Genomic DNA, 22,419 nt, shown 5'->3' on the forward strand with positions numbered 1-22,419 from the left:
TGAATGACCGAGCAAAATTTGAAATAACGGATTCTACTTTGAATGAATAAATGAAACCCAAATGAGAATAGAAATTAAAATTACCACAAATAAGAATCGAGCTACCGCGCCATCAAACCCCCTAAAGCGTAGAGCGTCATTGGCGCTTTACTGCAAGACGAAATGTTTCGCACAGTTTGCTTCTATTTGTCTTAACGTCAAGGAAGAAAAGAAACCACAATGCCAATCAAGTTTACATAAAAAAAACAGTTTCTGAGAATTCATGCAATTTCAGTTTTTAAAAGGACATACTTTTTTTGTGTTTACCATACTCCTGATTCTGATTCTACTTTGTTAAATAGTAAAAAAAATTATTATCGAAATAAGTTTATTCGAAGGTCAATTGGTTGTTTTTAAAGCAACTGGTTTACTTCCTGTAGTAATATTTGAACTGGCGAATCAATAGATGATCGCCAATTGATTTTCTATACATTTGAAAGGAATGTACCTCAAAGAAAGCAAGAGTTGATAGAAATTTATTGTATATTAGACTACTACTACTGCTTACAACTCACCGCAGCACCAAACCGCCTGAGGCCGACACAGCTTCACACGTTCCTCCTCCATCTCAATCTATTCAAAGCCTCCCTCTTTACACCCTCCCATGAAGTTCCATTTCCCTAAAATTTTTCTTTATGACATCCTTCCCACCTCAACCGCGGACGACTCTGTGTAGCTCTAGACGGTTGGCCGAAAAGGACAATATTCGGCAATCTGTCATCCTTCATCCGCAGGACGTGACCTAGCCGTCTCAACCTTTCTCCCATTATAGCCCTAGAAAGCGGGATTGAACCACACATTTCGCACGGCCTACTGTTTGAAATACGGTCAGTCAGCCTGGTACCCAGTACAATCCGTAGGCAATTTTTCTGGGACACATCTAGCAAATCTTCATCCGCTTTTCGGAGCGCCCATGCTTCAGAACCATATTTGATCACTGGCATCATTGTAGCTTCCAAATTCTAATTTTGGTTTTCAAACTTATCTTCCTATTCTTCCATACATTTCTAACTGTGAAAAAACACCCTGAGCCTTGGCTATTCCACTTTTAACATCTTCACTGATCCGGCCGTCTTTACGAATAATGCTACCAAGATAAGTGAAGCTGTCCACTTGATCAATCGTTTCGTTACCCAGCGTTACCTTTTTATCTTCACTTTTCAACCGCATTCTTCTTCTCTTGTAACTTTGTCTACAGCATCTCAGCTGATTTTACTTCAAGGGAGATTTCACTTAAATTCTTATTGACTTCTTATCGCAAGATCCTGATTCAATTTGTGACCAAACCTCTAGCTAAAGGTCATTTTCTCATTTCCCCTTGGACAAGGTTTTTTTTCCAAAGAAATTTTCTTATATCTTGTTCTCGGTTTATAACAGACTTTTTATCTTATCCAAAAAGCCTTTTAAAATATGGAGTCATAATTTTAAAGGGTAACTGAGTATACAAAACGTGATACTAAATAAACCAGAAAATCATTGCCAATCTCTCGAACTGGAAACTAGTGAAAAAACAAAGATTAACAAAAATTAGAAAGCTGGGAGATTAGCTCTGATGATGTGGAATTAAAACAAGAATGCCACAAACGAAATGGCAGTTCTCTGTTGAATCAAAAAACATAAGTAAAGCTGGGAGTATGTTCCAGCTTTCGAAGGATTAGTTTTTTGTTCCGTGGCTAATGCCACGCAATATGTGGTCATTAGCCATGTGGCCAATGCGTATTGTGTGGCAGGCATACCTTCTCCCACAATCATTTTGCCTTTAGCAGTTTTGTTCATACTGTTTATTCCAAATCTTACGGAAATAACTAGAAGTTAATGAGTAGAGAAGACCACTGTATAAAAATAATATAGCCTACAGTAGAATCACAACTCAGTAATATTTGAATACTACAGTGTTGGCACGCATAAAAGCTCCGCCCATATTCTCTTACGTCCTCGTCCATCAACAATTCAGTGTATATTACCCCTGAACACGTATTTTTGCAGAAACTTTCTCAAAATGCCCTTGAAACCAACTCGAGACTTTGCAACCTACATGTAATTTCTAAAAATATCTAATAATAACATTACGCTACTAATTACCGATTTTTATATATGTATTGGAATAAGTTAATTTAAAATTAGATTCTTTAAAAGTTAGTGTTACAAAGGTGAAGCCAAGTTTCGCGTTCAAGAGAAATCTGACTTGTCTACCCGTGAAAAAATCTAATGTCGCTTATGTTTTAACGTTCTCCAGAGCACTTGCGTCTCGGACCGGCTTTGTATAATGGTTGAGATAGGGAATGATTCTATTGCATATATCTATCTACTGTGGAGTAGACGAACTCAGAAAATTAATTAGCAAAATTTATAAACGAATTATGAAACAGGTAAAAAGTTTCTTACTTCAGCTTAAAAATCAAACTTATTCAGTTATTTAGAGCGTTATCATAACGAATTTTATTCGTGTCAATTTTTTTTCAGGACTCTTTGTTTTGCTTTTGGTCTACGCTTTTGGAGTTATTAAATTTGCATAACAGAAATTGTGTAACATAAAATTGACAGAAGAAAAGGAAGCACTTCTAAACGCACTGTCTGGCGACGGGCGGATCAAAATTGTTTTATGCTTGCCAAGTAGAAGTGCCAAAGTACCGTAGAAACTGTGATACATAATATAAATACCAGAACCAAGCTTGTGTCGCTGCTTTGTGTTGCTTTGCATGTTTCCTATTTTCTGCAACTGTACTTGACAAATTTTTCACTTGAAAAGGAGAAATACAAAGAAGTCAGGAAGGCTCGTTTGTCATAAAACAAAGTAAACTGCTTTATGCAATCTTGTTGTCAAATACAAGGTGGCGAAGGTGGTCCACAAGTATCGGGGTCATTTTAAAAATAGAAGACTCAACTATCGCTATATTGGATCAGTGAGCTTGCGTATGTGCAGATATGGAAGACATTAGAATCTCTTTCGAAAAAGAAGGATCGTGATAGAAGCTACTGCATGACGTCACTTTCAACTAATCAGAGACTATTCCACTGACATTAAGTTACTGAAAGGCAAAGTGTAATTTTATGCCTTTGGTCGAAGCGTCACTAACAGCCAATGAAAATCACTCTTTGTCGAGTTAATTCGGAATTTTGTGATCCTTCTAGTTTGAATATGACACTTCTGGTACAGTTTCTAATGCCTGTCATACATGTGCATTCCCATTCTATTGCTCCAATTGACAGTGCACCATTCTATTGCTCCAAAATAGCGGTACTTGGGTGTTGCGCAAATGAGACTTGCGGACCACCGAGAATACCACTTTGAATGCCAGAATACTCCTGTTTATGTTGGGTTGACTTATCGCCACAGTATGAATATATATATACGAATATATATTATTTTCGTATATATTATATTATGCTATGCTTATCGCACTTTAGCTCGAGATGCTAAGACGGTGCTAGTTTTACATGTTAAAAAAATTTGGGTTTTTGGGTTCTCTTTTTTTTCCTGCGTTCTGCTCAGTCATTTTACTAGGCTGTTATGTTTTTTTTTTCGTAAATCGTTTCTTTGATTGATTTGTTAGGGTATTTTTGTAACTTATTATGCTTATGTTTTGTACTCCTTAATTTTGCGGGAGACAAATAAAAGATTTATTTTGAACGAATTCTGTTATTATATTCATCTTTGTTGAAACCTAATCAACAAGAAAATTTTAATCTAATTTTGTGTTACAAAAAGTGTTTAGCATCGACTATTGCTGAACTTCTAGTTAAAAGTGAGAAAAGGTGAAAGGGGAGCTTCGTATAAAAAAAAATCTTAATTCCGTCATAAGGATTAGACTACACAGCTTAAAATATGTTTTTTTTCTCATTCTTCTTCTTATTAAACGGCAAATATATTTTTGAAAAGTACGGTACTCATAAAAGATTCGTTATAGCCTACACCTTGTTCTCCAAAAATATATGAAATTTAAAATTCGAGTATCTATGCAAATTTATATTAAATTTTGTCATAGTTGCAAAAATTACATAAAACGAGAAGAACCACACTTCCTCATCGATTGAAGTTTCTCTTTATTATAGGTTTTATTTTCCATATGGCCGATTTTCTGACCCCAATGCCATCGACAAATCTCTGGAAGAGATAAAATGTCGGCTCCATCAAGCGGATATCCAACATGTTAGTATGGAAAATCTTCGAGAAGTCACAAAATTAATGAATATACCCATCTTTTGGAAAATACCTTTATTTAAGGCATGCTTTGGAAATGTGGATGGACCCATGCCCGTGAATGATCTTTTAGCGTATTGGAAAAGGTAAATTATTGGATCCTGTGTTCCACTTTTTGAAGTTGATTATTTGAAAAAAAAACTATTAAACAACAAAACGAAATAGAACGAACATACAATACCCTGCACTAAAACACTATAGAACACAGAAATAGTTAACACACATAAACTTTTAGACTACATAATGGCTCACCATCTTCAGTGTCTAGGGTATAAAAAGCAAAATCTAGATAATCATACTTAACGAAATATAATTGACATAGTAAAAAGGGATTTGTCTCATATGAATTATTATTGTTTTTTCCACTGGGGTTATAAAAAGGAACTGATAGTCGTAGAAACCCTTGGAACGGCTCATTGTATCACGAATTCTGAATTCTAGCGTTTTTTTTTTATAACGGCTAACCTGCCGCCCCTTCAAGGCCCCATGTGTTACTGAGACGGTCAAAGTCAAACGGACTAAAATTGAAAGATAGCCATTCTTTTTAGAACGGTCAATATGTCCAAAAACACCTATAAGGGCTATATGAAAAGTGCAGCTCGAAGATAAGAAGTTTGAAACCAAAAGACGTTAAGTGAATATTCAGCAAATGGTGTTTATTTTGACCAAGGTTTGAATCCCAGTGTTACTGGGCTTGCTGAATCCAAATCTGAGGATAATATTTCAATATTTCAATATAGATTTCTAAAATCAAAAGATATTAATTACTAATTTCACAAGTTGTGTAATGTCATACCTTGTTAAAATCAGTGCTACGATTGGAGGACCCGAAGCCGAGGCATTTGGTCCGTGCTCTTTCCAAACCTTCGCCGCGTCTTCGTACGTATGAGCATGCCATTGCCCTTTCAAATCATCTGTAATTCTGGGAATATTTAGGAAATAGTCCAACATGATAAGTTTTTCCTCAAGATCGTAGGAATAACTGTTCTTATTCATAATATATGTAGCACATGTAACGTAAATTGCGCTGGAAATCTAACAAAATTGATATTTTTTAAGGGTTCTAAGTTTGGTGATTACAAACCCGAGGTTAATATTCCAATATAGACGTCAAAAACCAAAATACACTATATATATATATGTTTAAAAATGATGGGCTTTTACCAATGGCTTACATCCAGATCATGCATGTATTTTCGGTTTATATTATTTGAACGCCCAAAGTGGGGCCCTTTGCCTGTGTCCACTCCAGGTCGAACTTCCATGCCCAACTTCACACTTGTTCTCAATTTTATTAAGAGAATGGATTATCAAGAGAACGGCCCTGATATATTAAATGCTAATAATTAAAAATCATTAAGAACACTGTATAACTCCTAAATCAAACAACACTAAATACATTTCAAAAATTCTGAAGAGGTTCTGGGTTTGCTGATTAGAAATTATGCCGTAAAAGCGTTCAAGTCAAAATACGATAAGTGCAAACTATAAATAGTGGATTGGTCGCATCCCTTTGGAATCAGAATAATGCAAGAATGAAGCCTCAAAGTTGGGCTCTTGGTTTCATGCCCCCTTCAGCCCCCCCCCCTGCCAATTGCCTCAATTTTCACATACATAAATATGGTGTACCTCTTTCGGTCCATGATCACTCAGTGATTTTTAGCCAACATTCCCAAATGATTGAATGTTGATTATTGAGCGAAATGACCGTCCTAAATAAAAAAAAGAAAACGCTAAGTATGTATTTCACAAATGATATTCAATTTCCGCTAAACTTGGTGCTCAAGGGTTTTTGAAGTTGCTGATTACAAACCTTACGGTACTGTTGGGTAAGATAATATATATCTAATATATATATATATATATATATATATATATATATATATATATATATATATATATATATATATATATATATATATATATATATATATATATATATATATATATATATATATATATATATATATATATATATATATATATATATATATATATATATATATATATATATATATATATATATATATATATATATATATATATATATATATATATATATATATATATATATATATATATATATATATATATATATATATATATATATATATATATATATATATATATATATATATATATATATATATATATATATATATATATATATATATATATATATATATATATATATATATATATATATATATATATATATATATATATTACAATTTAGACGTCCACAATCCAATAAGTTAAGTAGGCCTATATTTTTCACAAATAGCTGAGGTATTATACCTAATTAGAATTAAAGTCATGCAAGAAATTTCAATGTGTATGATTGAAGTAATTAAAATAGGGCCTTGGGGCTACGTCCTCTAATAACCCTCCTCCCCCAAACATCAGCCATATAGACATTTGTACTTTGTTCGACTTATGACCGCTAAAAGGCAAAATCAAACCCAAAGAAATAAGTAAATATGTAGAAACATTGTTGAATTTTCGCCAAAGATATTATTTAGAGATATCTGAGAGTATTGACTATAAATTTGGGGCTAATATTGAAATATAGAAGAGTAAATTAGATAAATATCTTAAACGGTAAAAATCTCCAAATATACACATAAATATACGAGATTTATAACTACTAAAATAGAATATTCCATGCTATTGTCGACCTCAATTTTATTGCTGATGATTAGCACGATAAATAGTTATTAAAAGCTGTGTTACCATCTAATTTTGTAGTTTATAAGTGATTTGTCTGAAAACAAGATACCGTTAGCCCACTTTACCAAATAAGTATTCTCTCTTTTGAAAATTTTCACCTGATTCATTCTATCAGACAATAAAACACCTAGTGCTTATTGCTGTCACAAGAGAAAAATGAACATGAAACAAACTTATATAGATCCAAAACTTCTGAGTGATAATAGCAAAGAGCTGTCGCCGCGATTTCGCTTAATCATTGTTCAGTAATGTTTTCAAAGTGTTTTTTTTTGCCTACTGATTAAGCCAAGTAAAATACAAGTGTGTAGTTTATTAACCATAATGGCCGAAAAGAAAAAAAAACCTGTGCACTCTCCCAAATCTAACGAATCTAAATTTATACCGAGTAAACCAAAACAGTATCCAGGGGGAGGGGGTTTCAGTTATACCCCCCCCCCCCCAAAAAAAAGTCCTGGATATGCCTTTCCAGTAAACTCTTGCTCCTCTTATTGCCTTTTAAAGTTTCCAGCTTTGTCACCCCTTCCCCACCTAGTCAACTAAAATTGTCTTCAATTAATCTTTGTTTGAGAAAGTTTGGGGCACAAACGTACATAAGTGCACACCGTCACCGCGCCATCTAGTTCAAGAAACGTGTGTTACGAATAAGGACCACTTTCCTTGTCTCTCCTGCCTAGATAACTTCTTTTGGCAGCAAAAGATGGAGAATTATCATAATACTAATATCCCTTTTAAAAGTGATATTTATTTAACAAGGTCGGGTCCACGCCGAGTCAGGATTTAGCTGGTCATTTGTGCACAAAATTAAGACATTTTGTTTTTGCCCTATATCACGAGTTACCTTGCTTCTTTCGCAAAAAAAAATAATCTGCAGCTCAGACTTAACTAATTTTGTGATGAGACTGGAAATCCTTGAATGATTTCTGTTCAAACAAGGTGTAAAATGCTTTTTTCAGAAAATGTGGCAGTGACAGGACACATTTTGAGTGATCATGGGCCCACCTCGGATTATAACATCGTCCAACTTGTCTCCTATTCTGCCTAAGAAGAATGTATCTATGAAGAATGGTTCTATTGCATAATTTGATACCCTTCCTCGTGAAGCTTATGGGTTAATGGCTCTCTTGACGTACATTTTTCGAATTTCCGGCCATTACGACTAATATTGCTTTCTTATAATTTTGATTCAATGCCATTGGGGACTGTGGAGATTCCCAGGGGGAAAAGGCATCTCTATATTTTCTCCGGTAATTAAACATCCTGAAAAAGGGCATTAAAACTTTCAAGTTACGATTCAGTAACCCTTTCCCCCAATTTGTGTAGCCATTCGCTCTAAAGAGGTGGCGGAAAAGAATACATAGGAGCCATGTACATTTATTAATATATACATTTAATTTTTCTGATTCAACGCCACTAGGATTACTCTGAAAGAAAAATGACAATTTAGCTTAGAAAGTAAAGGATTGTCCATGTAAATGAGGGCTGCATTTTTCATTAATGGATGAGACAAAAATAATGCACTGCACTGAATACGAATGCACTGAAGCAGTGGTATCAAATTTTCAAAGAAGCAGGTATTTTTGTATTCTTAAGCAAAATTAAATAAAAAAAACAAGTTTTTTAAACTGAAAGTAAGGAGTGACATTAATACTTAGAACGAACAGAAATTATTCCGTATATGAAAGGGGCTGTCCCCTCCTCAAAGCCTCGCTCTATACGCTAAAGTTTTTTATTGTTTTAAAAAATAAATTTATGAGAAGGAGTAAAACTTCAGCGTAAAGAGCGAGGCGTCGAAGAGGAGACAGCCTCTTTCATATACGGAATATTTTCTATTCGTCTTAAATTTTAATGTTATTCCTTACTTGCAGTTAAGAAAACTTGTTTTTTTAGTTAATATCTGAACGTTTTTTAGTTAATACAACACTTATTTTGCTCACCGTCATTGAATATGTAAACAAAATTTGCCTAAAAATTTTACTTTTCTTTTCCTTAATGACTGTCTCTAAATTTGGTTGTAATGTAATTTACAAGTTAACTTACGTAACGAATTACTATATTTGTATATTTTTATTCTGGCAAAAAATACTAGGTCGCAGATTTTTGCAGATATGAGCTTGAAACCTATGTAATAGGGTTTTCTGATACGCTGAATCTGACGGTGTGATTTTTATTAAAATTCCTTCACTTTTAGGGGTTGTTTCCCCCCTCTTTAAAAAATCAGGTAAATTTTCTCAGGCTCGTAGCCTTTGATGAGTAATACTAAACTTAATAAAATTCATATATTTAGAATCGGCATTATAATCCCATTCTTTTTATACATTTATTGACATCATAGTTCAGTTTTAAAAATTTTCAATTACTATTTAGCCGTATCGCTTGTTTTTTTTTATTTTTTTTTTTTTTATTAGTTATATTTTATTAAGTATATTAGGGGGTTCTCCTCTTATTCAATACAACGTTCTTTACTTTAAAAGTTAAAAAAAAAATTTAATTCACAAACCCCTGAATCACAAAGGCCGTTTAATTAGAATAGATAGCTCTTTTGAAAGCGCTAAAAAAAACTGTAGCGTAAAGAGTGAGGTATTGAATTGGGGGAGTACCCCCTCATATACGTAATAATTTATGTTCATTTTAAGTTCTAATGTTGCTTCTTACTTTCAGTTAAAAAAACTTGTTTTTTTTAATTTAATTTCTGATCGTTTTTTAAATAATGCTTGGAAATACGGCGCCCCTTTCATAGAAATGTCCCTTACCCCTAAGAAACATCCTCCACAGAAAGATTTTCCCGAGTAACCCCCTCCTTCAGCCCCCCCCCACCAGAAAAAAATTCTTCCTGAAAATGTCTGTATACTTCCCAATAACCAATACAATTTGTAAGCAATGGGCAAAGATCATAACTTGCAGCCCTTCCCCTGGGAACTCTGGGGGATTAAGTCATCGTAAAAGACATATTTATTCGATTTTCGACTATGCTGAACAAAATGGCTATTTCAAAATTTTAATTGGGTGACTTTGAGAAAAAAATGAGCGTGGGAGGGGGCCTAGTTGCTCTCCATTTTTTTGGTCACTTAAAAAGGGCACTAGAACTTTTAATTTCCGTTCCAATGAGCCCTCTTACGATATTCTAGGACACTGGGTGTCCTGGGTGTCTGGCAAAAAATGCAAAATTCCACATTTTTGTAGATAGGAGCTTGAAACTTCTATAGTAGGGTTCTCTGATACGCTGAATATGATGGTGTGAATTTCATTAAGGTTCTATAACTTTTAGTGGTCTTTCCCCCTTTTTTCAAAAATCAGCCAAATTTTCTGAGGCGCGTAACTTTTGATGTGTAAGATTAAACTTGATGAAACTTATAAATTTGAAATCAGAATTAAAATTTGATTCTTTTGATGTATCTATTGGTACCAAAATTTCGTTTTTTAGTTTCGGTTACCATTGAGCCGGGTCGCTCCTTACTTACAGTTCGTTACCACGAACTGTTTGATATCAGAAATATCGACTTGTTTTCAGTAAATCACCAATAACCATTTGAACCCTATTTTTTTTGGAGGGGATTCCGAGGTTATTTTTATGTACAGGTAATTTTAATATTTTTAAGTTATAACGTCGCTCTTTGCTTGTATTTAAAAAAGAATTGAGGAGTGGGGGCTTATAAGACATGGTATAGCTTCTATTTGTTTTAAGTTCTGGAGTATTTCTTTAAAGCCATGTCTATTTTTTTCGATTAATTATTTGTAAAAGCGAGTCTCTCTTAATAAAAAAGATACCAGAAGGAAAATCTCTGGTAAAATAAGATTGTCACTTACTCCCCAAATTTAGTATTATTTGGCAGTTCTCTTCTATCTTTTATCCATTTTTGAAACATTGAACTTAGTACGTTTATCGTTAGCTATAATAGGTCTGCTGTGACTTAATGCCATAGACTGACAAAAGACACTTTTAGAGTGGGGATGGTAAGTTTTTTTTTTAGGGAGGCTAAGGAATCTTATGCCTAAGATAGTACGCTTTCAGGCCTCTTGAGCGAATTTTTCCTCTAAGATGTCCTACTAATGTTTTGGAAGAGTAACGTCATGTACTATATAATAGCTACGATTAATCAGAAATAATACTTGAAAACTTACTGGAAGTATGCAAAATCTTTCCTCTGGTTCTGTAATTTTAAGAATTGTTTGAACCCTGGTTTTACTAAAATATTAATTCAACTCCACAAACTAAAGTGAACGAAAATCACCTTATATTAGGACAAACGCAGTTTCATTCCGTTACCAGCCCAAAAGAAAGTTCATACCCCCAAACCCATGGAAATATCGGAGAACTCCTGTACACGCGGGGCAATTTTTTGGGAAATACATTAAATTCATTATGTGTATTTTTTTCCAAATAACTTTTTAGTATTATCCTTCCCCAGAACTCTGCTCAGAACCTATTGAAATTGTTGGTTATATGTATCTGTATTCACCGCTGCCCCTTTGTTTCCTTGATACTCCAGTTTGATATTTATTTTTGCCATTTTTCTTTTTAGTGTTATGTCAACATACCATGACGAAGCTTCCCAGCTTGTACATATCTTAGTAGCAGCATCAGGTAAAGCTAACAGAAATTATCTTATCCCAGATGATCTTGTACCGATTGTTCAGGATGTTGTCGAAACGCATCCAGGGCTTACCTTTCTGAAAGAAGCCATTGAGTTCCATTCTCGATATGTAAATACGGTTAGTATCAACTAAATCAGAAACTGCTTGAACCTGTTTCTTTCAGATTTGGTTAAGTGAGAGAACCCATGAATTAGAGAGTTAGAGAGAGGAGAATTAGAGAAGTATAAAAAGAGGGAGAGAGAAAGTGTTTGTTACAAAATTTATCAATATATAATATAACTATCATCAAGAAACAGTTCGGCTCTAAGGAGGAGAAAGTTAGCTAAGTGGCAAAATAGAAAAACAAAAACTAACAAAGACCACCAATAACCTGGAATAAGGCAATTTTTTGTGTAGATATTAATTTGGTTGAGATAGTGAGTGTGCTGTTGGAATTTGCACAGTTGGGGAGTTCTGCAAATGATTCTGCGGATAAGAAGTTGATTGGTTGTGAGTTTTGGAGAATTATTTGTGTGGTTGGGAACAATGAGTCTAAATTAGTGTGTCGTTTGTTCCATCAACAGAGCAAGATAAAAATAAACTTTTATTCTTGTTAATTTACTGAAGGACTATCATTTATCAAAGTATTCGAGAATGTTAAACTGTTTTTTTAATCTCAATTATGTAAAATAAGCTTTTAATTATTACACCAATAAAATTACAAGGTCTGAAATAATAATGTGTCACAAAATTTTGCTTTATCAGGGGAATACTGGCGGTCTTAAAATCACGACTTGCGAAGCAGATTAGAAAATACCAAACCAAAATACTCATAACTTAAAAGAATTTGAATTCTTTAGGAGTTGAGCAAAAAGTTTTTGATACTATTTTACTCTGGAAAATCAACAGGGTTATATTTTAAAGGGGATTTTCGCCACCAACTGTAATTATTAGTGATTTTACGGAAAGTAAATAAAAATCCAGAAGATTCACCCAATGGATTCATTCTATCAAGAATTCTATTAAGAATTCTTGAAGAATTCTAATAAATTCTTCAAGAATTCTAATAAATATCAGTACAAAGAAAGTCATCCTGAAATCTTTTTTCGCATTTATATATTGGCTTCTAAAATGTTTGATTGTTTCGGAAAGGCAAGTTTTCAGATTGTTAAACAATAAGATTCAGATTCAGATTCAATCGGGTTTAATTAAAACAAATAGAAATAAATAAAAATAAATAAACTTCTCTATGCAAAAAAATGCACGTTGAGTCCCTTAAAAAAATAACGATTCCTCCTAATCCCGCTTTACTACTCTCGCTTTACTCCTCAACACAACCACATCCCTCAACCATACAAATCACTATCTAATAGATTCCCCCCTTCCTCCCCAAAAGCACAGCTACCTTAACCATACAAAAAAAATCAATAAATAAAAAAAAAAAACAACAAACCGAGATAATAATGATAATAATAATAATAAAAAAAAAAATCTCAATTATTAATAAACTCTATTTAATGAATATTCAATAAGATATTTTTTCAAACTTTTTTTAAAAGACCCAAGGGAGCTCCTACATCTCAGCTCTTGTGGAAGCATGTTCCACACATTCTCGCACGCCAAATCCGGTGCAAAATCCGACCGTACTGTAGGTGTTCGTCTCACCAGAATGTTTGAGGCAGATCTCGTGTTCCTAGGATGCTGGTCCGATACCAACTGGAAGAGACTGTGGAATGGTGATGGAAGTACTCCAGAGAAAAATTTGAAAACGATACCTGAGCACGATAAATAATAAAGGGATTCGCGGGAAACAAAATCGTCCATATTTACAATTATTTTTAGGGCATGTTTGTGGATTGAATCAAGCCTTTTCAGGTGGGATGTAAACGTTGACTGCCAAATTGACGCACATTACTGTAGATGAGGCTTGATAAGTCCATTATAAAGTAGACGAAGGGTTTTTTTAGGGAATGTGTGTTTCAGTTTCCTGATAATGCCAAGATTACGGGAGAGCTTCAGCTCCACAGCGTGGATGTGATGTACGAAGGATAACTTTTCGTCAAGGAGTACACCTAGGTACCTGGCACAGCCAGTTTTCGGTCGTCTGATCGTTCCTCGAGAAGTCGTTATTCCCGATACCTCTGGGCGAAGAGGTCCAATCCTTGAGAAGAAGAGAGCGCAAGATTTGTCAACATTTATTACAAATCGATTGGCATCCATCCAAATGTAAGTTTCTTCTAAGATGACCTCAAGTTTACTCTGGAGCGCTGACATGTCGGTGTCACAGGAGACCATTGTAGTGTCATCCGCGAACGCCACAAGCTCATCCGATTCATGATCGTTGCTCGAAATTTCTGGGTCGCAACATAACTTGCAGCACCGTGAAGTCCTGGAGTTAGGGTTCATAATGCGACTTAGGTCATTCACATGAACCAGGAATAACAGTGGGCCTAAGATTGAGCCTTGCGGCACAGCGAAGTTGACAACGGTGTCATTCAGCGGATCATCTCATATAAACACGTCAGCGACCAAGATAAGACTGGAAACATCGTATAGCTTCCTCTCAAACGCCACTCCGCTGTATCTTACCTAATAATAGAATTCCATAATCAATGCTCTCAAAGACCTTTCTTTTGGAAAGAAAAAGATTAACTGGCACATGTCCCAGGTCATGTGCTTTATTAATGAATTGGCTTAATGATACCAGAGCATCTTCCGTCGAGTGTCCGGGTCTGAATCCAAATTGACGTTGGTTAAGGAATCCCTTAGCTTCCAGAAAAGAGTAAAGTTGGTTCTTCATAGGTTTTTCGAACACTTTGGAAAACACCGAAAGAACAGAGATGGGTCGAAAGCTAGACGGGTCGTCCTGAGGGCCACCTTTGTGGAGGGGAATTATTCTTGCCTTCTTGAGAAGTGATGGAAACACACCCGTCTCCAAGGAGAGATTTACCAAATGTGTTAAAGGTTGTACTACGGAGGGCAATACTGCCTTCAACACTTTAGTATGGACGCGGTCGAATCCAGAGGCAGATGCTCCCCTCAAGCCTTTGACAATCATCGAAACATCCGTTGAAGTTACAGGAATGAGTGCCATCGACTTGACACACGCTGAGCCCAAAAAGTCCCTGTAGGACTTTCTGGGGGGTAGCGCTGTGTTAGCCGTTTTTTCTCCAATTTTGGCGAAGAAGGTACAAAGAGCTTTTGCAACTTGTGCTGGTTCAGTCAAGGTTTCTCCATCAACCGTAATTTTGGATGGTAGTTCATGCTGTTGGTTATTTGGTCGTAACCCTGAATTGACTGTCTTCCATACTTTCCTTCCATCCTTCCCACTTTCGGCTAGCCTTTGATTAAAGTAATCCCTTTTAGCTTTTCTGAGAACAGACCGTAGGTATTTCTTATAAATTTCATAACTCCGCAGGCTAGCTACATTTGGTAGATTACGGTATTCCGCCCAAAGATTATTCTTTTTATTGATGCACCTGAGTAAACTTTCTGTAACCCACGGGAAAATTTGTGCATTTTTTCTTCCGCGTTTCTTTATTTTTTCTTTAAAACAACATGCCTCATATAGTGTTTTAAATGTACTGTGGAAATTTTCAAATCCTTTGTTCAGATCTTCTTTATCCATAACGCTATCCCAGGTCGTTTTTTACCAATATGCGTTAAGTAGACGTAAGTTTTATTAACAAAGATATACAACCGGAATATCATCTATAGTTTTTGTAAAATACCTTGTTTCCGTTGTTTTTTTGTAAACGGTACATAAGGGGAAGTGGTCTGACATGTCACTGAGGATTACTGAAGCCGATAGTGGAGGTAGAGTAGAAAAAATATTGTCTATTAGTGAATGAGTACTCCCAGTTACTCTCGTTGGGATAGTTGTTGACGGGTAAAGATTAAATCCAGACATAAGAGTGAGAAGATCATTAGCGCTATTAGTTAGGGGATAGGCTAGGTTGATGTTGAAATCACCCATGATGACCACATCCTGATTCTGTTTTTCAATCATTTGGAGAGTTTCCAATAAATATTCCGTAAACGAAGAAACAGAACCTGACGGTGATCGGTAAATTTCCCCAACGATTACCTTCTGTTACGAAGGAAGGGACATATCAAGAAAAAGTGACTCAAAAATACCTTCTATATTTTGAGTCAGTTTGCCATTAACACAGACTGGGTATTCGCTCTTTGTGTAGATTGCCAATCCTCCTCGAGCTGACTCATTTCTATGTACAAAATTCGATGTATACCCGGGGATATCTACCAGGATGTCAGTCTGCCTTGACAGGAATGTTTCACACAGTCCAAGAACGTCAGGTTGTATTTGTCGCCACATGGTTATTACATCTGTCAGTGACGAACATAACCCTTGGCAGTTGAGCTGAACTATACTGAGCTGAGATTCTGAGCATCCCTGGGGCATACTCATTAACTGAATGTATTTACTTCGAGGAAATTCATTTTCACTAAAAAAAAACAATCATTTTCATTACTAATTACTCTATCAAAAATTTTTTCCAAATTTAAGAACGACTTTTCTAACTGTACTATCTTTTTTGAGCTGCTGGCAAGATAGTGGGCCTCGGGGACGAAGACAAGGACCTCAAAACTTACCCATAACTCTCTGGGGAATGTGGTCGCATCTTGGAGCAAAGCGGAGAGCCGTGAGAAATGCACACACTCGAATGAACTTCATTGGAACTGCAACAAAAAACTGATGTAAACAAACATGGATTAACACAAGAAACACAGAAAATTGGAAAATGAAACATTTCTGGAAAACAAATCACTCATTTCGGCAAGCGGCAAAAAAAAAACTAATTCATCAATCACAATCTTTTCGTTTCCGCTGCTGTAGCCCAAAAAACAAATAGTAAAAAAAATAAAATAAAAAAAAATAAAAAAAAAAAAAATTAGATAATTTTATCATATTTTTCCTTCATCTCTTCGACTACAGCAGGCGGAACTATCAGACATCAACAAACAAATCACACTAAAATCATTTCAAGCATCAAAGTCGGTATCGTCCGGTTCGGCGGGTACTGCCAACTTTAGCGGATCAAAGCAGTCATCTTGAGATTTAGTCCATTGTAAATTTCGTGACTTTTTTACCTCTAACCACATTCTTAGTCCTCGCTGAACAACACGAGTTTCTGCAACGTTTTCTGCTTCCAATTTAGAACTTTTCAGCTTGTACCAGAGCGCTAGTAATTCTATTCTTTGTTTACCGAGCTCAGCTGGCAAGTTTGTTGACACACTAAAACCCGTTTTTTTCAGTTTTCGACATTCTTTCATAATGGCTGAGCGTTCAGTGTCTGAAAGGCTAATAAAGATAGGCTTGATAGCCTTCTGCTCTTGTGAATTACTTCGAAGGCTCGGCATAGCTCCAGATTGGGAGGGAGCCGTTTTCTTAGAAATACGGTACAATATAACCATACTTAGCTCATCAGCATCTGTAATTCCAAGCTTACACTGAAGAAATGTCAATACAGTTTCTTGGAGTTTGTCCGTTCCTTGCAGAGTTTAAACACCGTGAATAAGAGTGTTGTTTCTTCGAGCGTACATCTCCGATCGCAGGGCAGTAGTCTTGACATGAACCAGCTCAGTCCTTAGCAGTTTTTTTTCTGATCTTAGTACTTTATTTTCATTTTGGAGCTTCGAAATCAAACTTTGAAGCTCGTCCATACGGCGGTCAAAATGGTCTTTCGTCACTGATATATTGCTACCAATTAATACCACTCTGCCTAAATAAAACTAGAAAGGTATTCAGTGGTACTTACACGTAAGGGCCGCTTTTATGTAATAAAGTCAGTTATCAGTAGGGGCCCACATTCGTCAAAATGAAAATTCTCCAAAAACCAGCTTGCAGTATCCCTTCAGTATAACACTGTGAAATTTTGGTATAGTATCCTTTTACTATAACACTGCGATTTTTTTTTTTTTAATACGAATTCATTCACTCGGCAAGGAGAACCTCTCTGCGTGAATGCTCGCAGGTAACTGAAGTTATTTCGAACACGAGTTCAAGGGCTTATTATTCATCAGATAGATATATATTTGAGTAGCCCTAGGGGAGACAGGCCTAAATCGCTAGCCCTTTCAATGAAAGTAGAGAATGAGATTGAAACTTAAAACGAAAAGAAATTATTTTTACCACTAACGGTAATGATTAAGGCAAGAATTAGCTTGTAATTCCTGCTCGTTCAGGTAATTACCCTTCTCTATATCTTTAAATCTTAAGCAGAGAATAAGTTAGTTTCTTTAATCAAATATAGTCGATCCGCTGTAATATTATTGCTTGAAAAAACAAATTATAGGAATTCTCATGTAGAAAGTACTACCGATTTGGCAAAGAAAAGGCATATTGTGAGAAAGTGGGTATACCAGCTCCAAAAATAAGATTTTAACCAGGGTAAATTTTAACCAGGTGATTTTTTAAATAGTGACTACAAAAACTACTATATGAAGAATATTCCAACGTGTTTTGCGCCATTCGTGTGCGAAAGCACCATTCTCTGGATAGAAAAATTGCTTTTAAAACAGGTAAATAACTTTCTGTTTATACACCATTGAAAATGTACTACTCGTAATTTTTTCTAATAATGCTAAAAATGCATTGGTGAAATGACATAGTTGCCTTTTTACTATGAAAGTTCTCTAGGAAGACTTCAAAAAATTTCGTTTTCCACCCGACAAAGCAGACTGATTTCATATAACGACGCCGCTTGATCGTTTTTGCTCGACACATACTTGTCGTTACACCATCTTCTGTCAGAAGTAACACGGATGGTGCGTGTACGTGTTGGGGGCAGGCAACAGCTTGCCCCGGAGAAATGCTTCAGTTACATAAAAATAAGGAAGACGAAAATAAAGAAAGAAGACTGCTACTCCAGATTGGTGCTTCTTTAAAATACAATATAGGTTAAATTTCTGGGAGTTCCTAGGAAGCGACAAAATACTAATGTCAGCTTGAACTGAGAATTAAAAATATTTCTAAATAAAAAAACTCCAACAATTCATTATGTCTCCTGGAAAGACATGACCAGAGCAGCCCTAGGGAAAAGGCCCTCAAATAATACAAATCCCCAATGTGTGACCAAAACGTTGGTCAAGTAACAAAGTCCTTCATCGTTCAACAGCATTATGCTAATCATCCCAACCAGCACGACAAGGTCAGATACTCTTCACATCAAGTTTTCTAGGATCTAGCTAAGGATCTGGTTAGAAGTTCCAGTAAACGTAGACAAGTAGAACATATAGGGAAATTACTTAATGTTCTTGTTCACTTTTCCAGGTTATTGCACGCATATTCTACGATGTAAATCGGTCGTGGTCAGGAAAATTAACAATACCCGAGATTCGAAGATCAAGTTTATTAAACGCAATAAAAATTTTAGAAGAAGAAGAAGATATAAATAAAATAACATATTACTTCAGTTACGAACACTTCTATGTGATATATTGCAAGTTCTGGGAGCTTGATAAGGACCATGACTTATTTATTGACAAGGAGGATCTCTCACGCCACAGCGAGCATGGTACGTTTTCCTTGTATTCTTTTAGTAAAACAGGCAAAATAAATATATTTATCTTTTGCAATCACCCTTCGTACCACCGATATTTGTTAAAGACATGAAATCCAGTTGACGTGTCAATCCTATTACCCTCTACCTCCCCGCATTTTTATAGAGCAATGTAAACATTACAAGACTTTGAGGGTTCTTAGCGGTTAAACACCATTATATTGACCATAACGAATAGTTTATTTAGGTAATTTCCCATTATATGGGCATTTACAAGGAAACCAGTCACAAAAAAACCGTTTTTGACGGGTTAACTCAAGACACCACTTCAGAGTAATGCAATCCATTGCGTGGTTTTCATTCCGTATACGATATTTAAACTGTTGTTTCTTGGGATATTGGGGGGAAAAGGTACCTAGGCTAGGTTACGTGTTTAATATATGCAATGCTTTACCCCCCCCCCCCTAATGTGCAAATATATAGCCCAAAGTTTATAAACTATTCTATATTCATCCTATTTTATTTTATTTCATTAGCATTAACTAAACTTGACTTTTTAGAAATGCCCATATAATGGGAAAGTACCTTTATTTATTATCGCCCCAAATAACGCATAGTCAACGTGTCAATCCTATTATCCTCTACCTCCCCGCATTTTTATAGAGCAATGTAAACATTTTAAGACTTTAAGGGTTCTTAGCGGTTAAACACCATTATATTGACCATAACGAATAGTTTATTTAGGTAATTTCCCATTATATGGGCATTTACAAGGAAACCAGTCACAAAAAAACCGTTTTTGACGGGTTAACTCAAGACACCACTTCAGAGTAATGCAATCCATTGGGTGGTTTTCATTCCGTATACGATATTTAAACTGTTTTTTCTTGGGTTATTGGGGGGAAAAGGTACCTCGGCTAGGTTACGTTTTTAATATATGCAATGCTTTACCCCCCCCCCCCCCCCTAATGTGCAAATATATAGCCCAAAGTTTATAAACTATTCTATATTCATCCTTTTTTATTTTATTTCATTAGCATTAACTAAACTTGACTTTTTAGAAATGCCCATATAATGGGAAAGTACCTTTATTTATTATCGCCCCAAATAACGCATAGTCAACGTGTCAATCCTATTATCCTCTACCTCCCCGCATTTTTATAGAGCAATGTAAACATTTTAAGACTTTAAGGGTTCTTAGCGGTTAAACACCATTATATTGACCATAACGAATAGTTTATTTAGGTAATTTCCCATTATATGGGCATTTACAAGGAAACCAGTCACAAAAAAACCGTTTTTGACGGGTTAACTCAAGACACCACTTCAGAGTAATGCAATCCATTGCGTGGTTTTCATTCCGTATACGATATTTAAACTGTTGTTTCTTGGGATATTGGGGGGAAAAGGTACCTAGGCTAGGTTACGTGTTTAATATATGCAATGCTTTACCCCCCCCCCCCCTAATGTGCAAATATATAGCCCAAAGTTTATAAACTATTCTATATTCATCCTATTTTATTTTATTTCATTAGCATTAACTAAACTTGACTTTTTAGAAATGCCCATATAATGGGAAAGTACCTTTATTTATTATCGCCCCAAATAACGCATAGTCAACGTGTCAATCCTATTATCCTCTACCTCCCCGCATTTTTATAGAGCAATGTAAACATTATAAGACTTAGAGGGCTTTTAGCTGTTAAACACCATTATATTGACTATAACGAATAGATTTTATTCTTTCGCCCCAAATAACGCACTTTTGTCTTTTGTTAGGCACTTATCAAATATAAAAACGAGAAAGGCTCGTCAATAATTGCAGATTATTCTATTACCCTTTTACTTTGAGGAGGCATTTTCTGAGCCGCGGTTTAATTTGAATGTGTTTAAAATGCTTCTTCACCATTTTTGCTTCCTTTGAGCAGCTGGTGATCCTATGCATTCTCAACGGACATTTTTTCTTCGTTCAGCGAAAATTTTAGCTCTTAAATCTTTTGTAATGACGAAGACAATAGTGCCTTTCCACGGTACAAAATAATAGAAGATAACGAGGAAATTTGACAGTGAATACCACAGTGCACACAGCCTAGGATAATTTGCAATTATGAATATTACCAATTAATTAACTATGACCTAAGATTCAAACAAATCGTCCGTGAACCAATTGAAATTAAACGAAATTGAAGTAATAATACATCCCTAAACAGGGCCTTAAACTTTGGCGAGTACACTTAACCCTATATATATAAGTTTAATTATAAAGGATTTTTTAATACAATATAAAATAAAATCAGTAGCCAATCAAAATGAACCAATTTCCAAAATACATAATACATTGTCCACTCCAAAATACATACAAGACCAGTTGGAAAAAGAGCAAATATTGCAATAAGTACTTGTTCCAATTTTTAATCAGTTTGAGTCAACAACCTTTTTTTGTCAATCTTAGCTGAACTTGTATGAGGTATGGACGCTAAAAATCTTTTAAAATTTATTTTAACTGTGTTATTCACTGTCTTTGCAAATTTCCTTACTACCTTCTCTTATTTTGTAGAATCTTTTTCTTACTAAGAATCTTTTTCTTTTAAATCTTTTTGGCTGTGGGAGATTATTATTTGTATCTCTGTTTCATGGTTAACCCTAGAATCATTAAACTATGGGTTCCAAAATTGTAAAGTGAATTTGCACATGGAATTGATCTATTGTCTATTTATGCTTCCGTATACCTCGTATGCAGAAGTATAAGTCTGCTACATTATATGGGTCTATTATTCCGAACGGTATTCAAATAGACTTTGGTACCAGGTGTGTTCTATGTTGGTATTGCAACCTGTTGGCTAGGAAATGAATAAATGGAAGCGAGTTTAGTTTTTGCCTGCTCATCATGTTTCACCGGTAATTTGCAAACTGCTAGAGCTGATAGTTATAGATGAGACAACCGAAGTATCCTCCAAACCAGATAATCGATGTGTTCTTAATGAAGTTTGCACCTAAGAACATGTACCTAGAGTCATTGCTAAAGTCTTAGCGGACGAGAAAGGTGATGTCGTTATTAGGGACTAATAACGACACGATGCACTACATGCGTTTAACTCGGAATACAACCTCAGCTTCTAATCAGCGAAAACGATCGTAATTTAGATTGCTCAGTTTTATGTGTATAAGGCACATATAATGTAAAGTGAGAACCACTATCAAAGGGCTGACGCTGGAGAATATTTCGAAGATTGTAACAAGTGTCTGGATAGGTGTCAGGCGGAGGTGTTTATCCTCACTTCCACTATTAAACAACATTGTGTGGGAGACTCAGAAGAAAGTTAGAATAATGTTTATTACTGGGACCTGGACTTG

General features: G+C 35.3%; 1 protein-coding gene across 4 annotated transcripts in view; it reads left to right on the plus strand.

The window, feature by feature from the left end:
- LOC148941389 (uncharacterized) overlaps positions 1-22,419 on the plus strand; it is a 124,987-nt gene that overhangs the window by 89,151 nt on the left and 13,417 nt on the right. For all 4 annotated transcript variants that reach the window (XM_089104624.1, XM_089104627.1, XM_089104626.1 and 1 more), the window contains exons 4-6: positions 4,093-4,326; positions 11,491-11,680; positions 18,837-19,080. In XM_089104624.1, coding sequence (XP_088960750.1) covers positions 4,093-4,326; positions 11,491-11,680; positions 18,837-19,080 — 668 coding nt within the window. The remainder of the gene's footprint in view (positions 1-4,092; positions 4,327-11,490; positions 11,681-18,836; positions 19,081-22,419) is intronic.

The sequence above is a fragment of the Artemia sp. Qi Xiang Cuo genome, chromosome 18 (assembly GCF_049724085.1).
Source record: "Artemia sp. Qi Xiang Cuo chromosome 18, ASM4972408v1, whole genome shotgun sequence".
Lineage (NCBI taxonomy): Eukaryota > Metazoa > Arthropoda > Branchiopoda > Anostraca > Artemiidae > Artemia > Artemia sp. Qi Xiang Cuo.